The sequence below is a fragment of the Myxine glutinosa genome, chromosome 4 (genome assembly GCF_964187855.1).
Source record: "Myxine glutinosa chromosome 4, kmMyxGlut1.1, whole genome shotgun sequence".
Taxonomy (NCBI): Eukaryota; Metazoa; Chordata; class Myxini; order Myxiniformes; family Myxinidae; genus Myxine; species Myxine glutinosa.
Window position 1 is genome coordinate 67178452 of NC_136264.1, and position 18184 is coordinate 67196635.

General features: G+C 42.2%; 1 protein-coding gene across 4 annotated transcripts in view; it reads right to left on the minus strand.

Moving 5' to 3' along the window:
• ABHD18 (abhydrolase domain containing 18) overlaps positions 1–18184 on the minus strand; it is an 80386-nt gene that overhangs the window by 27052 nt on the left and 35150 nt on the right. For 2 of the 4 annotated variants that reach the window (XM_078775839.1, XM_078775842.1), the window contains 5 exons: positions 11824–11902; positions 6756–6840; positions 5214–5241; positions 4849–4987; positions 3936–4025 (listed from right to left, as the gene is read on the minus strand). In XM_078775839.1, the coding sequence (XP_078631965.1) occupies positions 3936–4025; positions 4849–4987; positions 5214–5241; positions 6756–6840; positions 11824–11902 (421 nt within the window). The remainder of the gene's footprint in view (positions 1–3935; positions 4026–4848; positions 4988–5213; positions 5242–6755; positions 6841–11823; positions 11903–18184) is intronic. The other 2 variants (XM_078775841.1, XM_078775840.1) reach the window with 2 other exon arrangements.

Below are 18184 nucleotides of genomic sequence, written 5' to 3' on the forward strand. Positions count from 1 at the left end.
AGACATGGTAGGTCAAGTGTATTATCCCACCCTGAAGTTACAGTGCCATCAAAAAGTATTCACACCCCTTGACTTTTTCACTTTTTGTCACTGATCTACACATAATACCCCATAATGGCAAAGTGGACCTTTTTTCTTTTGTAGTTTCTTACAAAATAATTAAAAATGATATACAGAAATGTCAAATTTACATACGTACTCAACCCAGAGTCAATACTTCGTAGAAGCATCTTTGGCAGTGATTACGGCTTTGAGTCTTCTTGGGCATGTCTGTATCATCTTTTCACATCTGGATTTGGGGAGTTTCTCCCATTCTTCCTTGCAGATTTGCTGAAGCTCTATCAAGTTGGATGGGGAGCGTCAGTGAGCAGCAATCTTCAAGTCTTTCCACAGATTCTCAATGAGATTCAAATCTGGGCTTTGGCTGGGCCACTCAAGGACTTTCACTTTCTTGTTCTGAAGCCATTCCAGTGGTGCCTTTATTTTTTCTCGAAGATCGAGGCTCGTGAAAGAGCTAACATTAATCACACAGAAAGACAAACCGACACATAAAACATATAACATGGGGAGCGGCAGACAAGATGGGGCGAGAGGGGGGGGAACACAAACACAACATCTGAGAGCAGGGACATCGAGAGATCTGTGGGAGGGAGAGGGCTTTGGGGGGGGGGGGGGCAGAGGTATAAAACATATGGACACTGCCGGGACTTCCAGGAAAGAAGTTGGAATTTCAAACAAGGTGGATCTGGGGTGAATTAGTGGGGGTAGAAAAGATCAAGGTTTTGGATGGGGAAAGATAAGAGATGGTGGTGAACAGCTGTTTTAAAGACCTGGAGGGAGGAGTGGGATTGAAGGGAGTGTGGGAGTTTGTTCCAGAGGCGGGAGAAAAGAGGAATGAAAGAGTGAAGGTGAGCAGAGAGCCGAGATTTCGGCAGTTTAACCATCAGAGGGTTGCTGGCAGATCTTGTGCGACCTGTAGGAATATTTGGGGGACAAAGCACAGAGAGAGCTGGGGGAGCAAGGCCGGAGAGGAGTCGGCAGAAGACAGAAAGACCACCTACCTGTCTGCGGTGAGTGAGTGAAAGGCCCTCGGAGATAGCTTCATCACGGAAGATTCCAATGATTCTGAAAGCTTTGGTTTCAACAGCGTGAAGCCGAGCTAGGTGGGAGGCAGGAGCACCAGCACATAGGGGAGAACAGTATTCCATTGAGCTGCGGATGAAAGCCTTGTATGTGGTGAGGAGCTCAGGTGTGCCGAGGAAGGACTTCGCACGACGGAGGATGCCCAGTCGTCGACTGGCTTTGGAGGCCTGCTTGGAAATGTGGTTTTCCCAAGAAAGATCATGGCAGATAGTGAGACCCAAAAGCTTGAGCGACAGAACTTCTTGGAGAGGATTGTTGAGAAAGTAGATGGGAGGGTTGTCCAGTCGATCTTTTCGGAGAGACATAGTAAGAGTGTGTGATTTGTCAGGATTGAAAGACATGTTCCACTTGTTTGACCAGTCTGTGATTTTGTCCAGGTCTTCAGAGAATGAGGAGGCTGCAGACTGCCGATCTGAGGGAAGAGGATTGGAGCGGCAGAGAGTGGAGTCATCAGCAAAGAGATAGAGAGGATTTTCCAGAGAGTCGGAGAGATCATTGATAAAGACCAGAAAAAGCACAGGGCCCAGAACACTGCCTTGGGGAACTCCAGCCTGAACAGGAAGGGGAGATGAGAGAAATCCATTCAGGGCCACACGTTGTCTACGACCAGAGAGGAAGTCCGCAAGCCATGCATGGAGAGTTCCATGGATACCATAGGAGGAGAGTTTGGTGAGCAGAGCTGGGTGCCAGACCGTATCGAAGGCACGTGATATGTCAAGGGAGACGGCTCTGATTTCCTGTTTGGCATTGAGGACCTCCATCCATTGTTGAGACAGCAGAAGCAGCATGTCCAGAGTAGAATGACCTGGTCTGAATCCAAATTGATGATCGGAGATCAAGCCATTGGAGAAGAGGAAGGATTTGATATCCGAAGCAATGATGGATTCCATGACTTTGCTGATAATTGGGAGCAGGCTGATTGGTCTGTAGTTGCAAGGATCTGTTTTTGCACCTTTTTGTGTAAAGCGGTAATGTTTGCTGATTTCCAGGATGCTAGCAGATGACCTTGAGCAAAAGAGAGGGTGAAAAGAACAGAGAGAGGGTGAGATAGAGCGGCAGAGCAGGATGTTAGGACCCGTGGGCTGATGCCGTCTGGTCCAGTTGCAGAATCAGAGTCGAGGTTTGACAATCAGAGTCGAGTCTGATTCAGGCAAGGTTGCAGAATCAGAGTCGAGGCCTTGGTTGTATGCTTGGGCCATTGTCCTTTTGGAACATAATTATTTGCCACAGTCTAAGGTCTTTTGCTCTCTGAAGCAGGTTCTTCTCAAGGGTTTGCCTGTATTTGGCTCCATTCATTGTTCCCTCTATCTTTACAAGTCTTCCAGTCCCTGCCGCTGAAAAACATCCCCACAACATGATGCTACCACTACCAAGCTTCACGGTAGGGATGGTGATAAATGGTTGATGAGCTGTGCCCAGTTTCCACCAAACATAGTGCTTTGCATTTAGACCATTGTTCAATTTTAGTCTCACGAGACCACAAAATATTTTGTCTCATGCTCTGAATTTTTCACGTGCCTTTTTACAAACTCCAGGCGTGCCGTCATATGCCTTTTTCTCAGGAGTGGCGTCCGTCTGGCTACTCTCCCATAAAGCTTAGATTTGTGAAGGGCTGCAGAGACTGTTGTCCTTCTGCAAGGTTCTCCCATCTCAGGCAAGGAACTCTGTAGTTCTGTTAGAGTTGTCATTGGGTTCTTGGTCAACTTCCTGACCAATGTCCTTGTTGCCCGGTTGCTCAGTTTGGTTAGACGGCCAGCTCTAGGAAGAGTCTGGGTAGTTCCACATTATTTCCCTTTCCTTATGATGGAGCTCACTGTGCTCTTGGGGACTTTGAACATTCTAGAAATAGTTTTATACCCTTCCACAGATCTATGCCTCCTTATAGATCTCAGAGTTCTACAGACAGTTCCTTGGATTTCATGGTAGTGTTTCTGATCTAACATGCACTGTCAACTGTGGGATCTTATATGGTCGGATGTTTCTTTCTAAATCACGTCCAATCAATTGAATTGGCCACAGATTGATTCCCATCTAATTGTAGAGACATCTCAAGGATGATCAAAGGAAAATGAATGAATTTGAGCTCAATTTTGAGTGTCATAGTAAAGGGGTTGAATACTTATCGACTCAAGACATTTCAGCTTTTCATTTTTATTTTGTTTCAAATTTCTAAAAAAATAAAAATAAAATCCACTTTGACAGGATGGGGTATTATGCATAGATCAGTGACAAAAAAAATCTAAATTTAATCCATTTTAAATTCAGGCTGTAACACAAAATGTGAAAAAGTCAAGGGGTGAGAACACTTTCTGAAGGCACTGTGTAATCCCACACAGATGTCTTTTTACCGACGATCCATGGGTCCATGGGCAGTTCTCCTGAAACCATCTCTACTTCTTCAAATTTGGAATTCAAATCCATAATATTGCTGCAGTCTGTTGGATTTGAGCCTATAAACCTCTGGCACACCAGTCTAGCGTCCCCATCAACAAGCCACAACGTCTTAGATCTTTGGGGGTGCTCATGGGATATTGATCAGCTATCTCCGTTCTGCGGGCGTGTTCAAGCATAACTGACAAGTTATCAATCAAGTTACCAATCAACAACAAGCCAAAACTTTACCCAAAATTAAGCAATGGCAAATGTACTAAAGATGTGATCGTGTACTAAAGATTAAATGTGAAGTGTCGAAAGACAAAAGCCTTGTATTAATACATGTATACCTCTTCCTTTTCTCCTGGCATGGCACAAAGCTGTAAAAACATGTGGCAATAACTTTTATCAAGTATTACCGTTGTGAAAACACCTGAAGCAGTGGACCATGAAAGGCAGGGTACCAGTGGAATAGGTTCCGGCCAATTACTGACAGCGATCGATGCCATCTGGAATGGACACACCATATCAGGCAATATTTTTAAACTTAGGGCTAGCTAAGGATGAAGTTCAAAGGAGATATATTATATACTTGCATGTGCAATACACACAAATGAATAACCTTTCAAGCTTATGGGAACATTAGGTATTGAGGTGGATTTGGGGAAAAATTTGAAATTAAATTTAAAACGACACTGAAATCGATGGTGCGCCATCGTATATCCCCACGCTTCCCACCTAAAGCAAAGTTGAAAGATGACATAAGCTTCCACCAGGAATGACGAAATATCAAATTTTGAGTTGAAAACATTTCCCCGTTTTGACCTCTACGACCCCAAGTCCCCACACTCTGGGTATAACTATTGATAAATTGAATCCCACAAATCGACAACACAGGTGTACATTGTACTCCCCAACCAAGCATACCGTGCTCTGTGACAGGAATACTGCTCTTGCCCAGTGGCTGTGTTCTTTGCCCATATGGAATTCATTTTGTTTTGTTTTTATTTACATCAATAACCATTGCGACTTAATTAAAGTGATGTTGAGTTCGATATTTACCGTATGAACAAGTAGAGCAGGTATAATGTGATGTCAATTGGCATAGGTGACATGCTATTTTCACGTTTTAAATGTACCTCTATGCCGAGATCAATGTTAATGCAAAATAGGTGGAAATTGAAAATAATGGTGAATGTCTGGTGTGTCTAATACATTTGAGGCTCATGGGAGACCTTAGGGAAATGTACATCCTTTAAGATGAATACGATGGTCCCAAAGCTTTGAGGAGGCACATCGCTAAGCTCACGATCCCACACTCTCAGCACTCACATGGCCGCCCATGGAGACGCCGCTCATGCCTAAAGGACCCAGGCCCTGTCGCCGAAGCCAGTGCAGCAGACAAGCTGACTCGAGAACAAGCGCTCCACCCATGACAAACAAATCAGCAACACGCCGAAGGCACGATCGCCTTGTCGTTGAGCAGGAATGAGAATGGTATGTCAGAAAATGCAATAAAAACTATGGTGAAATGCAAAGCATGAATTTTTTTTTTATAACATCAGAAATACCAGTTACACAAAAGGAAAAACCAAATTAATGAATGGGGCAAGTGTTGGGGTGGAATAGGAAATGACAAAAATGGATGCAAATAAATTAAGATGTCCAGGGTTTGATAGCATATGCAGCGAACTTACACTTGTCCTTTGGGCTTTCGATAGCCATCTGGAGGCCACAAGTATCAAGGTAATCAGCAGCTGAGACTCTTTGCTACATTTTGTGCAGAAAAAGGTCTCTTAGAGATGAATTGATAAGCTGAGACAGCAGACTTACAAAGTTCCCTCTACCTAAGTCTGGCCGACCAGCGTTTGAGGGCTGCACTCAGTATGATTACATAATGGATGAAAATGCCTTGAGTACACTTGCACAAAGAGTAATGAAAAGAGCACAATAATCTGTAATAAATAAATAGAATCGAAGATAATACCCATAATTATAAATATTTTTCACAATTGGCAAATTCCCAAATTTTATTGCTCAATCAAACAAAGTTCTCAGCTTAACTAGTTCTCACGCGTACAAATCCGAATTGTATGCAGCACTTAACTCGCATGATCCCTGTTCTAATAGACTTGGAACGGGATTATAAAGGAAAGTCCACAATATCATTGACAGTTCCGAGCAAATAGTCAAGGCCAATTCCATAATGATATTCGATCCACATTGGTTAAACTGAAAAAGGTGGCCGATCTGTTTAACACGAGTTACATTATTTACCTCCGCCACAAAAGATGGACGGAGGTATGTTTTCACCCCTGCCTGTTTGTCTGTTTGTGAACAGGATATCTCAGAAAGTCAAGGATAGATTCGGACAAAACCTGGGACAGGTTGGGTGTGCGACAAAGACAAATTTATGCAATTTGAAGTGAAGTTACCTATCATCCAGATGTGGATCCAAGAATTTTTGAAGTGTTTCTTCACCATTGGGAGATAGGGCCAAAAATGATATATAGCACGATATCTCAAAACGTTGTGGATGGATTATGACAAGCTTGGTGGAAGAATTGCATAGGTGACAAGATCAAGCCGATTCGATTTTGGTTCACCTCAGCAGATCCGGCCTATCAGTTGGATATAAAACAAACTGTTCAACATGGCGAAGGTATGCTTCTACCAAGTGCCATTCTAGGTAAATACAGAACCGTTTTCATTTTAACACTATTTCCTTTCTTAAATAAATGTGTATTCCCCATTTACACTTTCTCTTTTTTTGTTTGGCCAAAATAAATTTGAGTGCATTTAAACATTTGGGACCAAATTACACCAAATTTACCGCTGGTAAAACGTTTATGTTAAAAAAAAAACAAAAAAACATTCCATTCTTCAAAACCGTATGTCTATAATCCTGTGAAATTGGGCCTAAGATACAAGGCGTTATGACATCTCACTGGAGATTTATTGATGACATTAGTTTTCTTTTGATGAAGTCAAGATACCCCATTATCATCACACACGGAATGTCCATCTGTGAACACTTGCACTTTATAAAGCAAGTCTACAAGTTAAAACCCCCCAGCTTAAGCCATTCTACCAATGTTCCCAACTGTACAATACTCAAGAGCACAACATGTTGGATGTGAGGGATCTCTGGGTCACTCCTGCGAGATCGATCAGTATCTCCAAACACAGTCCGAGTAATAGCTGCTGAGAAACAGCTTGCGACTATCACAGAAGGATACAGTATGGATTTTCCAGCAGTAGAGAGGCAATTCCAGCCTCCTTGATCATTGGCCGAGCCATGAACCTTCGCCTCCGCCAGAAAAACTAGTCCCACAGAAGGAAAACAAGGGCAGTAATAAGCAAAAAAGAACAAGGAATACAAATCGAAATACAGTACAAAACAAGGTCAGGTTGTTTAAATTACCAAAGCACACAACATCATCACAACTGTGCAGTTAACCAGGAAGGGGGGCTTGTGGGTCCCCAATTTTGCTGTGAAACATACACGCGATGGACGTTTTGGCCAATCACTTGCAAGATGAGGTTGTCCACACAAATTACTGGGTAATTCACCAAAGTAAAATTTGCATATTAATAATGATGCTATTATTCACACAAAGATGCAACGAGGAAAAAAATGCAAAACATTAGATCTAGCAACTCTTAGTTTTTGAAAATTTATGTTTCACCTCTTCTGTTTCAGCCATATTATAAAAGGGATGCTTGAATATCTCACTTCAGGATGCAACAACTCAAATGGAAGGAATCTCCTCTACAACTGTTTTCACTATCAAATTAACCCGTGCCATGCTGATGACACGTCGTCTGTCAACTTCGACAAATTGTGGGCCGTCATTGGGCAATCAATGCAAAGCATTCGGATTGTGGAAGGCAAACTAGTTTGAACAATAGGGAGAATTGTTTTGCAATGCATGTCCCATACCAGGTTTTAGTTCGATATCAGTAAACACATCCCTTTATTTGGGCGGTGTATAATGCAGCGTTCAGTGCTGAAAATAATAAAAAATAACCTGATGTATATACATGAAGCAAAACCATGCATACGGCTCATATGCATATATAATATATTGTGGTTATACACCTGGGATCATTCCAATTTCACTGGGCCATGGACTAACACCCAGACCTAAGGCCTGCCGATCTGTGCTGCTTCATGGAATGGAAGCGCACGATTTGAATTATGGTGAAACCAGGCCACTTGTCTAGCCAATGAGTATAAAGCAGCGGGGTGGAGTCAGGGCAACTGAAAACTGAGGCATGTATGATAGGTGATATTTTCTAAGTTCAAAAAGGGCATACCTCCGTGAAAATTTGGGGAAACGTCCCGAAACTCAAACATGTTCTATAACATATCATAATAAAGTCATGTACCAAGTTTCAGTTGAATATGTTAAAGGTAAGGGCTGGAAGTCTGGAAAGCCACAGGTGAAACGGACAGACAGATGCAGAGCAAACCTCTAGTCCCCTCCAGTGAAACTGCTAGGGGACTACAAAGTATCAAGGGTTACCAGTGGAATTAATCCAAAAGGAAAAGGAGGAAAGAGTCTGAGGTCCAGTGGTACGACACATTTTGATGTTGTAACGGCTCATGGCTTACCATGCATAAATAATCAAACAAGAAGACGTCATGCGTAGCACGATGCTTGCAAAATCCGCCCCTCCCAAAAGTTTTCCATTGATAAAGCAAATTGGCCATTTCATGAAGATTAAAATTTACGATCTTGATCAAAGCTCGGGTCAACAGGATGAAAAGTGATGATTTTTCAGATGAAAAATGATTTTAGAAGTTTGACCTCGAGTTGACCTTTGACCTTTTGCCCTCATAGAGTTGGTTTCCCAATTCAGTGAGGCAATACACAAATGCTGTTGTATTTTCAATTCAATCGGATGAAAATTGATGATTTTGGAAGTTTGACCTTTGACCTTTTGACCTCAAAAATAGTTGGTTTCCTAATTCAGTGAGGCAATATGCAAATGCTGTTCAATTTTCAGGTCAATCGGAGAATCGACGGTTTTTCAGATGAAAAGTGATGATTTTGGAAGTTTGACCTTTGACTTATTGACCTCAAAAATAGTATGTTTCCCAATTTAGTGACTATATGCAAATGCTGTTCAATTTTCAAGTCAATCTGTTGAGAATTGATGGCTTTTTTGATGAAAATTGATGACTTAAAATTTGACCTTGAGTTGACCTTTAACTTTGAAAATAGTTCATTTCCCAATTTATTGACTCAATATACAAATCTTATTCAATTTTCAAGTCAATCGGATTTAAAATGGCGATTTTAGAAATTTGACCTCGATGACCTTTGACCTCAAAATCAATAGGCTTCTCAATTGGGACGACCTAAACAACTTGGTGAAGTTTCGTGACGATCGGTTTATAATTGTGACCTGTAGGCCGGTGACAGACAAACAAACAGACAAACAAGAAGACGTCATGCAGAGCACGACACTTGCAAAATACACCCCCGCCCCAAAGTTTTCCATTGATACAGCAAATTGTCCATTTCATGAAGATTAACAATTGCGATATTGATCAAAGTTCAGGTCAACAGGAAGAAAAGTGACGATTTTTCAGATGAAAAACGATTTTAGAAGTTTGAAATAGTTGACCTTTGACCTTTGGACCTCAAAAATAGTTGGTTTCCAAATTCAGTGACACAATGTGCAAATGGTTTAATTTTCAAGTCAATCGGATGTAAATTGAGGATTTTAGAAATTTGGCCTATGTTGACCTTTTGGCCTATGTTGACCTCAAAAATAGTTGGTGGTTGAATTCAGTGACCATATATGTAAATCCTCTTAGAAGTTCAAGTCAATCAAATGAAAATTTGTGATTTTAGAAATTTGGCCTATGTTGACCTTTTGGCCTATGTTGACCTACGTTGACATCAAAAATACTTGGTGGTTGAATTCAGTGATAAGATATGCAAGTTCTCTTCAAATTTCAAGTCAATTAGATTTCAAGTCAATTGGATGAAAATTGAGGATTTTATAAATTTGGCCTATGTTGACCTTTTGGCCTATGTTGACCTCAAGAATACCTTGTGGTTGAATTCAGTGACCAGATATGCAAGTCCTCTTCAAATTTCAAGTCAAATTGGATGAAAATTGAGGATTTTAGAAATTTGGCCTATGTTGACCATTTGGCCTATGTTGACCTCAAAAATACTTGGTGGTTGAATTCAGTGACCAGATATGCAAGTCCTCTTCAAATTTCAAGTCAATTGGATGAAAATTGAGGATTTTAGAAATTGGCCTATGTTGACCATTTGGCCTATGTTGACCTACGTTGACATCAAAAATACTTGGTGGTTGAATTCAGTGATAAGATATGCAAGTTCTCTTCAAATTTCAAGTCAATTAGATGAAAATTGAAGATTTTAGAAATTTGGCTTATGTTGACCTTTTGGCCTATGTTGACCGAAAATAGAATAAGTGGTTGAATTCAGTGACCAGATATGCAAGTCCTCTTCAAATTTCAAGTCAATTGGATGAAAATTGAGGATTTTAGAAATTTGACCTATGTTGACCTTTTGGCCTACGTTGACCTTTTGGCCTATGTTCACCCAAAATATAATTTGTGGTTGAATTCAGTGACCAGATATAAGTCAAATTGGATGAAAATTGAGGATTTTAGAAATTTGGCCTATGTTGACCATTTGGCCTATGTTGACCTCAAAAATACTTGGTGGGTGAATTCAGTGACCAGATATGCAAGTCCTCTTCAAATTTCAAGTCAATTGGATGAAAATTGAGGATTTTAGAAATTAGGCCTATGTTGGCCTTTTGGCCAATGTTGACCTCAAAAATACTTGGTGGTTGAATTCAGTGACCAGATATGCAAGTCCTCTTCAAATTTCAAGTCAAGCGGATGAAAATTGAGGGTTTTATAAATTTAGCAAAGTTGGTGACCTTTGGCCTATGTTGACCTTTTTACCTATTGACCCCAAAAACAATAGGCTTCTTGCTTTTGACAAATTCTACCATTTGGTAAAGTTTCGTGAAGATCGGTTGAAAATTGTGACCTGCAGGCTGGTGACAAACAGACAGACAAACAAACAGACAGATAGAACCACAAACGGAACCGACCAATATACTTGAAAAATCTTCGATTTTGCAAGTAACAAGAAGACATCATGCAGAGCACGATACTTGCAAAATCAACCCCCCACCCCCACGAAAAAAGGTTGCCATTGATACAGCAAATTGTCCATTTCATCAAGATTAAAATTGACAATCTTGATCAAAGCTTGGGTCAACAGGAAGAAAGTGACGATTTTTCAGATGAAAAATGATGAATTTGTAACGTTGACCTTGAGTTGACCTTTGACCTTTTGACCTCAAAAAAGTTAGTTTCCCTATTTAGTGACTCAATGTGCAAATGCTGTTCAATTTTCAAGTCAATCGGATGAAAATTGAGGATTTAAAAAACTTGGCCTATGTTGACCTTTTGGCCTATGTTGACCTCAAAAATAGTTGGTGGTTGAATTCAGTGACCATATATATAAATCCTCTTAGAATGTCAAGTCAATCAAATGAAAATTGGTGATTTTAGAAATTCGGCCTATGTTGACCTTTTGGCCTATGTTGACCTTTTGGCCTATGTTGACCTTTTGGCCTATGTTGACCTTTTGGCCTATGTTGACCTCAAAATTACTTGGTGGTTGAATTCAGTGACCAGATATGCAAGTCCTCTTCAAATTTCAAGTCAATCGGATGAAAATTGAGGATTTTAGAAATTTGGCAAAGTTGGTGAGCTTTGGCCTATGTTGACCTTTTGACCTTTTGACCCCAAAAACAATAGGCTTCTCAATTGGGACGACCTATACAACTTGATGAAGTTTCGTGACGATCGGTTTAGAATTGTGACCTGTAGGCCGGTGACAAACAAACAGACAGACAGAACCACAAACGCAACCGACCAATACACTTCAAAAATCTTCGATTTTGCAAGTAATAATTAACTCAAATCTCTCAAGAATTACCCACATCGACACATGTCCACTGAAGAGCATTTATCACTCGCTACATTTAGCGAGGTTTATTTATCTAGATTTATAGCTACATGTTATAACACGTCCACTCGAGGACGTTTGCCTTCATTGGACAACGATATATTTTTAGGAAGCGTAAATAAGCTTTGGAGAAGCGGAAGCATAGTTCAGGCTCAGCACACTCGTGCAGTGTTAAGAACGTGGACAAGGCAACACATATGCCATCACAGGTCAAGCAAATACAATCATGCCTTTCACTATCATTTTCCCCTTTACGTTTACACACATGGTCTCCGGTACCAGCAAGGTGCACACACACAGGCCGCCATGCAGTCTGCCACTCCCTGGGGAGGATCAACTGGAACCTGCAATAAGGACGGCAACAGAAAGCTTGCCTTAGAAGACAACCTTATTCAGCAACTGCATGAAGGGATATGAAGCAATAGGAATTAGTTGAGGCAACAAGGCAACAAGGGGGGGGGGGGGGGGTTGAGGAGAGTTATTCAAAATAAATATATAAACAAATAAATTCGGGTTCAAATAGAATGTGGAATTTTACAATCAAGCTTGCAGAAAGCGTAACGGGGAAAAGTAGACACTGTAATCAGTCGTTTATGTTCTAGACAGGCTGACAGGATGGCCTCGAGGTACGCACCCTCTCCTCTAGGCTGTGTAGCCTGGGTTTGAATCTCGATCCAGTTATAAAATGTCATCCCGGTGTTTCACAGGCAGGGCGATTCATCAGTGTGTGTGCCGTCCCCCGGATGGACATCAAACAGGGCTTCCCGTCTGCCAACATTAGTTGGTGAAGGTTAATGATCCCACGTTGCCCTTGGCGAAGAATAGTCGAGCTATCGCCGGTGTCACGAAACAGATTCGCCCCCCTCGAAATAGATTCGCCCCCCTGTCACGAAATAGACTCTCCCCCGTGACAAAATCGCCCCCTCATAATATATATGTACATGTTTCAGCAGATATTCAAACTTGTAAAAAAGTGTAACAATTGTATGGCTCCTGGTGATTGTGGAGGTGTTCTTTTTTTCTTTTTCTTTTTTTTTTTTTGATACAAGATCGAGGCTCGTGAAAGAGCGAACATTAATCACACAGAAAGACAAACCGACACAAAACATATAATATGGGGAGCGGTAGACAAGATGGGGAGAGAGAGGGAAGGACACAAACACAACATTTGAGAGCAGGGACCGAGAGACATCGAGAGATCTGTGGGAGGGAGAGGGCTTTGGGGGGGGGGCATGGGAAGGGGGGGTGTGGAGAAGTATAAAACATATGGACACTGCCAGGACTTCCAGGAAAGAAGTTGGAATTTCAAACAAGGTAGATTTGGGGTGAATTAGCGGGGGTAGACAAGATCAAGGTTTTGGATGGGGGAAGATAAGAGATGGTGGTGAAAAGCTGTTTTAAAGACCTGGAGGGAGGAGTGGGATTGAAGGGAGTGTGGGAGTTTGTTCCAGAGGCGGGAGAAAAGAGGAATGAAAGAGTGAAGTTAAGCAGAGAGTCGAGATTTCGGGAGTTTAACCATCAGAGGGTTGCTGGCAGATCTTGTGCGACCTGTAGGAATATTTGGGGGGCAAAGCACAGAGAGAGCTGGGGGAGCAAGGCCGGAGAGGAGTCGGTAGAAGACAGAATGACCACCTACCTGCCTGTGGTCAGTGAGTGAAAGGCCCTCGGAGTTAGCTTAATCCGGGAGATTCCAATGATTCTGAAAGCTTTGGTTTCAACAGCGTGAAGCCGAGCTAGGTGTGAGGCAGGAGCACCGGCCCATAGGGGAGAACAGTATTCCATTGAGCTGCGGATGAAAGCCTTGTATGTGGTGAGGAGCTCAGGTGTGCCTAGGAAGGACTTCGCACGACGGAGGATGCCCAGTCGGCTACTGGCTTTGGAGGCCAGCTTGGAAATGTGGTTTTCCCAAGAAAGATCATGGCAGATAGTGAGACCCAAAAGCTTGAGCGACAGAACTTCTTGGAGAGGATTGTTGAGAAAGTAGATGGGAGGGTTGTCCAGTCGATCTTTTCGGAGAGATATAGTAAGAGTGTGAGATTTGTCAGGATTGAAAGGATCTTTTAGGATCTTTTACAATTAATCTACAACTAGAGCAACTGAATATTGGTGTAAACTTGTACAACTAAACAATACTAGACTACCTTATGAATGTTATAACATGTTAAAATATCTTGATGACGCTGGTAGAGTTGCATGTGTGACTCATATAAAAACTATATTATATCAGTATGGATTTGGCTTTGTGTGCTTGGCACAACTAACCCTAACCCTAACAACCCTAACAATCCGAACCCCAACCCTAACAATATTAGTAGTACTTTTATCACGTCCCCTTTTGTAAACCAATATTTCCATATGTATATTTATATATCCGCAAACGAGAATGGGGGAGATTCTATTCTGATGGGGGCCAGAAACGTATCCGCCGGGGGGCGAGAAACATATCCGCCGGGGGGCGAGTTTATACCGGTACAGATTCGCCGGGGGGAGAGTTTATACGGGGGCGGATTTATTTCGCAACACCGGCACCACAGACAAATTACAAATTCCTGTCCTAACTTATACATAGTATTGCATCAGCGACACAGTCACGCTCTCGGCCAATGATGCGAACCCATAGCCTTATGCTGCATATGAAAGAAGAAGCATTTGAAAATGAACAGACATTATGAAACATACTCCAACTTCAAGTTACATAAGCAAGGTTGAGCTTCGCAACAGACATCAGTTTGGTACATTGTACTTGATTGGGGTTTTTACGCTTGATGGAACCTTATCAATGAACATGGCAATTATTGGCCACGGATGACATTATAGATGTATTGGATTGCAATTTCCTCGAATAAATTCAAAAACTCAATCATCATTCTTGCCAAATTTATCTTGGCCAACATGTTTCAGCGGTCATGCCAACCAATCATGCCGACTGACACTTGTAACGTATTGTTATGTCTGTGGGGTAGTGATGTGTAGAGTCAAGTAGATTTGTATAGGTCGGTGCTCCGATGGTGATAAGAACCATCACCATGTAATAAGTTTTGTTTAGCCGAATGTCGGATAAGTGTATATTTGTCCCCGTCACGAGGGGGTGGGGCATGTTATTTAGCTCACAGATTAGGTTAAGTAATGCCCTGTTCGTAGTTACGCTTTGTGATACATCCTTTGTCCTTTATGGCACCGCACCATAGACAGTAGCGCAGGAAATGCCCGTTAATTAAACCACACTAAATAATAAAACTAACCGGAACCCAGATGACGCACTTGGGCTGATTACGACTGGAAAGGACGCATAGGACGAAAGATCCGTGAAGACACGCCCGGGGAGCCGTGATTGGCCAGGGCTTCTGATTGGCAGGGAGAAGGGTGGAGCAAGAAGGCACCGACTGATTGGCAGAGAGAAGGTCGAGCAAGAAGCGGCGCGCTGATTGGTGGAGAGCTGGACAAGGTGGTGGTGGCATGCGGGCATTGGTGGAGAAGTGCCGATGACGTCACGACCCGACGTTAAAAGAACTCTCAGACGGACATTTCCCCTCTCTTGGTTTTTGCCCTCGACGACCTCTGGCTCCCTTGTTCTTTTCCCTCGCACTCTTGTGCCTGTTCTCATTCTGGACCTCGGGAACGATTGTCCTTGGACCGACCGTGTTCAGAGATGCCATCGAAGACGTAGAGAGGCTACAGGAACAGCCGCGGCCTGGGAACTGCGGTTCTCCATGTGTGGACGAGTGTACGAGCGCTGCAGCGCGAAAGGACGCAACAAGGCCTGGTTCCCGCCAATGTGCGAGCTTCGCGCACAATGTAGCCAGCGCCCCGGACCCGTTCGCAGGCCCTGACGGGGTCCCACCAGTGATCGGAGCCAAGTGCACACACACATAATTTATTTTCCAGTTCTTCCATCCCTTTTGTCTGTGTTTGATTATGTGTGCAGGAGCACTCCATATAGGAAATTTAGTTTATCGTCGCGCTTTTTTGTCCCGGCATCCGTTTTAATAAACCCTTTTGTTATTTTCCCTGTACATTTCTAAACCCGGTTTTTGTTCAAGTTATTTTCCACAGGTTGAAGACTGCCCGGCGGGATCGCTCAGATAAACGCTTCAGCTTCCTCCCCTTTCCCTTTCTTTCCCCGCGTGTATCAAGTCCACAATTTAACTGAACGCTTCGGAGTAAAAGCTCATTTGACCTTCCGTGACTCTCCCGGTGTTAACTGAGAGCAGTCACACGACAGTATGTACTTTCGCCACTTTCAGCAGTCTTGGGCCCACATTCAGATTTTATTCAAAGTGACCTTCATTCTTTCTCGACGGTACATCACCAGGTCTCTCATGGCTGGCCAACCATTCTGTTCCTGACTTCCTGGTAGGTACCCAATGGAGGAAAAATACACCTTTTGTCCCCTCTGAAGTGATCATGTATAAGACTGTAACTGCTCTTCCAGGACTACATGTGGTCCCAAGCTTTCACAATACCAGAAACAAAAATAACGTCTAAAACAACTATTACTGGACATGCACACCCAATACATCCTATCCTGTCCTGCGGATGTCAGACAGTATCCCTCTGCGGTCGAGGATTAAATTATTCTCCACGAACTGCTGCTCGTCTGAGCCAAACAGGTTGAACTTGAACTTGTCCGAGACCAAAACCAAATTTCTATTACAACCCAAATGCTCCACAACCCCTTTCACACAAACAACTTCATGCACTAAAAACAATGTCTGGAGACTTGTACACCGCTCACAGTTGTCCCAAAATATTTCTTTCCGGCCCACTTCACAATGGTTGATTCTGTACGTTTTCCCTCTCCTACAGGCACAGGGGCTTCAACATTCCACCTTCTGAACTTGCAGATAGTCCTCTTTAATACCTGCCCTTCACACAGCCAGTTTCATTGTGCTTCTTTAGGAGTCAAGCTGCAGTTTACCGTTTAAATTTCACTGTTGATGCACTTTGGATTGGACAAACTTTCTCTGAAGACAAACATCTTCTTCACTCAAATAAAAATTACACCGTTCTTCCATGGTGTCAATTACACTTTATTGTCCTTTGAATTGGAGCACAGGTACCAATAACCAATGAACGATAACCGATTATTCACAGGAATAGTGACTTGCTTTTATTATCCCCATGCTTTCTAAAAATAAAAAAGACTAGAACGGCACTCTTCGACGTCATGACGTAGACCAAAATGCCTCCGCCCACATTATTACATCATTATAATACTTGCACCAAGTTTGCTTTAAATCCATTCAGCTGTTCTCAAGTTATCACATTTCTACCTGACATGATCTCTGACCTTTGACCTCTTGATCCCAAAATTTAATCAGTTAATCTTTACATCATTATACATATGTGTACCAAGTTTTAATTGAAATCCCTTCAGCTGTTCACAAGTCATCACATATTTACCTGACATGACCTCTGACCTTTGACATCTTGACCCCAAAATCTAATCAGTTCAGCTTTACATCATTCTACATAAGTGTACCAAATTTGGTCAGAATCCCATCACCGGTTATCGTGGTAAAAGGATTTTTTTAATATACATACCTGCACCAAGTAACATTATACATATCTGCACCAAGTTTGACTAAGATCCCTTCAGCTGTTCTCAAGTTATCGCAGTAACGAAAACCTATCACGGATGGAAAATAGTTCTAAGACCAAGATACTCCAGATCCATAGAAAGAATAAACATGTGGGGCACTCCACACAATCCCTCTCATGATGCCCCCTATTAGAGACCTATTACAGACTTTGACCTTTGACCATGTGACCTCAAAATCGAATCAGTTCATCTCTACCTCATGATACACATACCTGCACAAAGTTTAACTAAGATCCCTTCAGCTGTTCTCAAGTTATCGTGGATGGAAAGTATACATATGTACATCAGTATACATATGTACACCAAGTTTTAATTTAAATCCCTTCAGCTGTTCACAAGTCATCACATTTTTACCTGACATGACCTTTGACCTCTTGACCCCAAAATCTAATCAGTTCAGCTTTCCATCATTCTACATAAGTGTACCAAATTTGGTCAGAATCCCATCACCGGTTCACCGGTTATCGTGGTAACAGGATTTTTTTTACCTGACATGACCTCTGACCTTTGACCTCTTGACCCCAAAATCTAATCGCTTCAGCATTACATCATTCTACATAAGTGTACCAAATTTGGTCAGAATCCCATCACCAGTTCACCAATTATCGTGGTAACAGGCTTTTTACCTAACATGACCTCTGACCTTTGGCCTTTGACCATGTGACCTCAAAATCGAATCAGTTCATCTCTACCTCATGATACATACCTGCACAAAGTTTAACTAAGATCCCTTCAGCTGTTCTCAAGTTATCGCGGATGGAATATAGTTCTAAGACCAAGATACTCTAGATCCATAGCTGGAATAATCATGTCGGGTGCTCCACACAATCCCTCTTAAGATGTCCCCTGCCCATTTTAAAAAGTACTGTGCCCTTCCAAATCTGCAGAAAGTACGTACAAAATCCTGAACGCAAGTTCATTTCCTTCCAAACTGCCTGGGACCCACTGAAATCCACCATTTTGGCTTGCTGCCTTGAAATATTTGTCTTCTCCTTCTTTTGTATCGCTGGTGCATCGGTCGAGT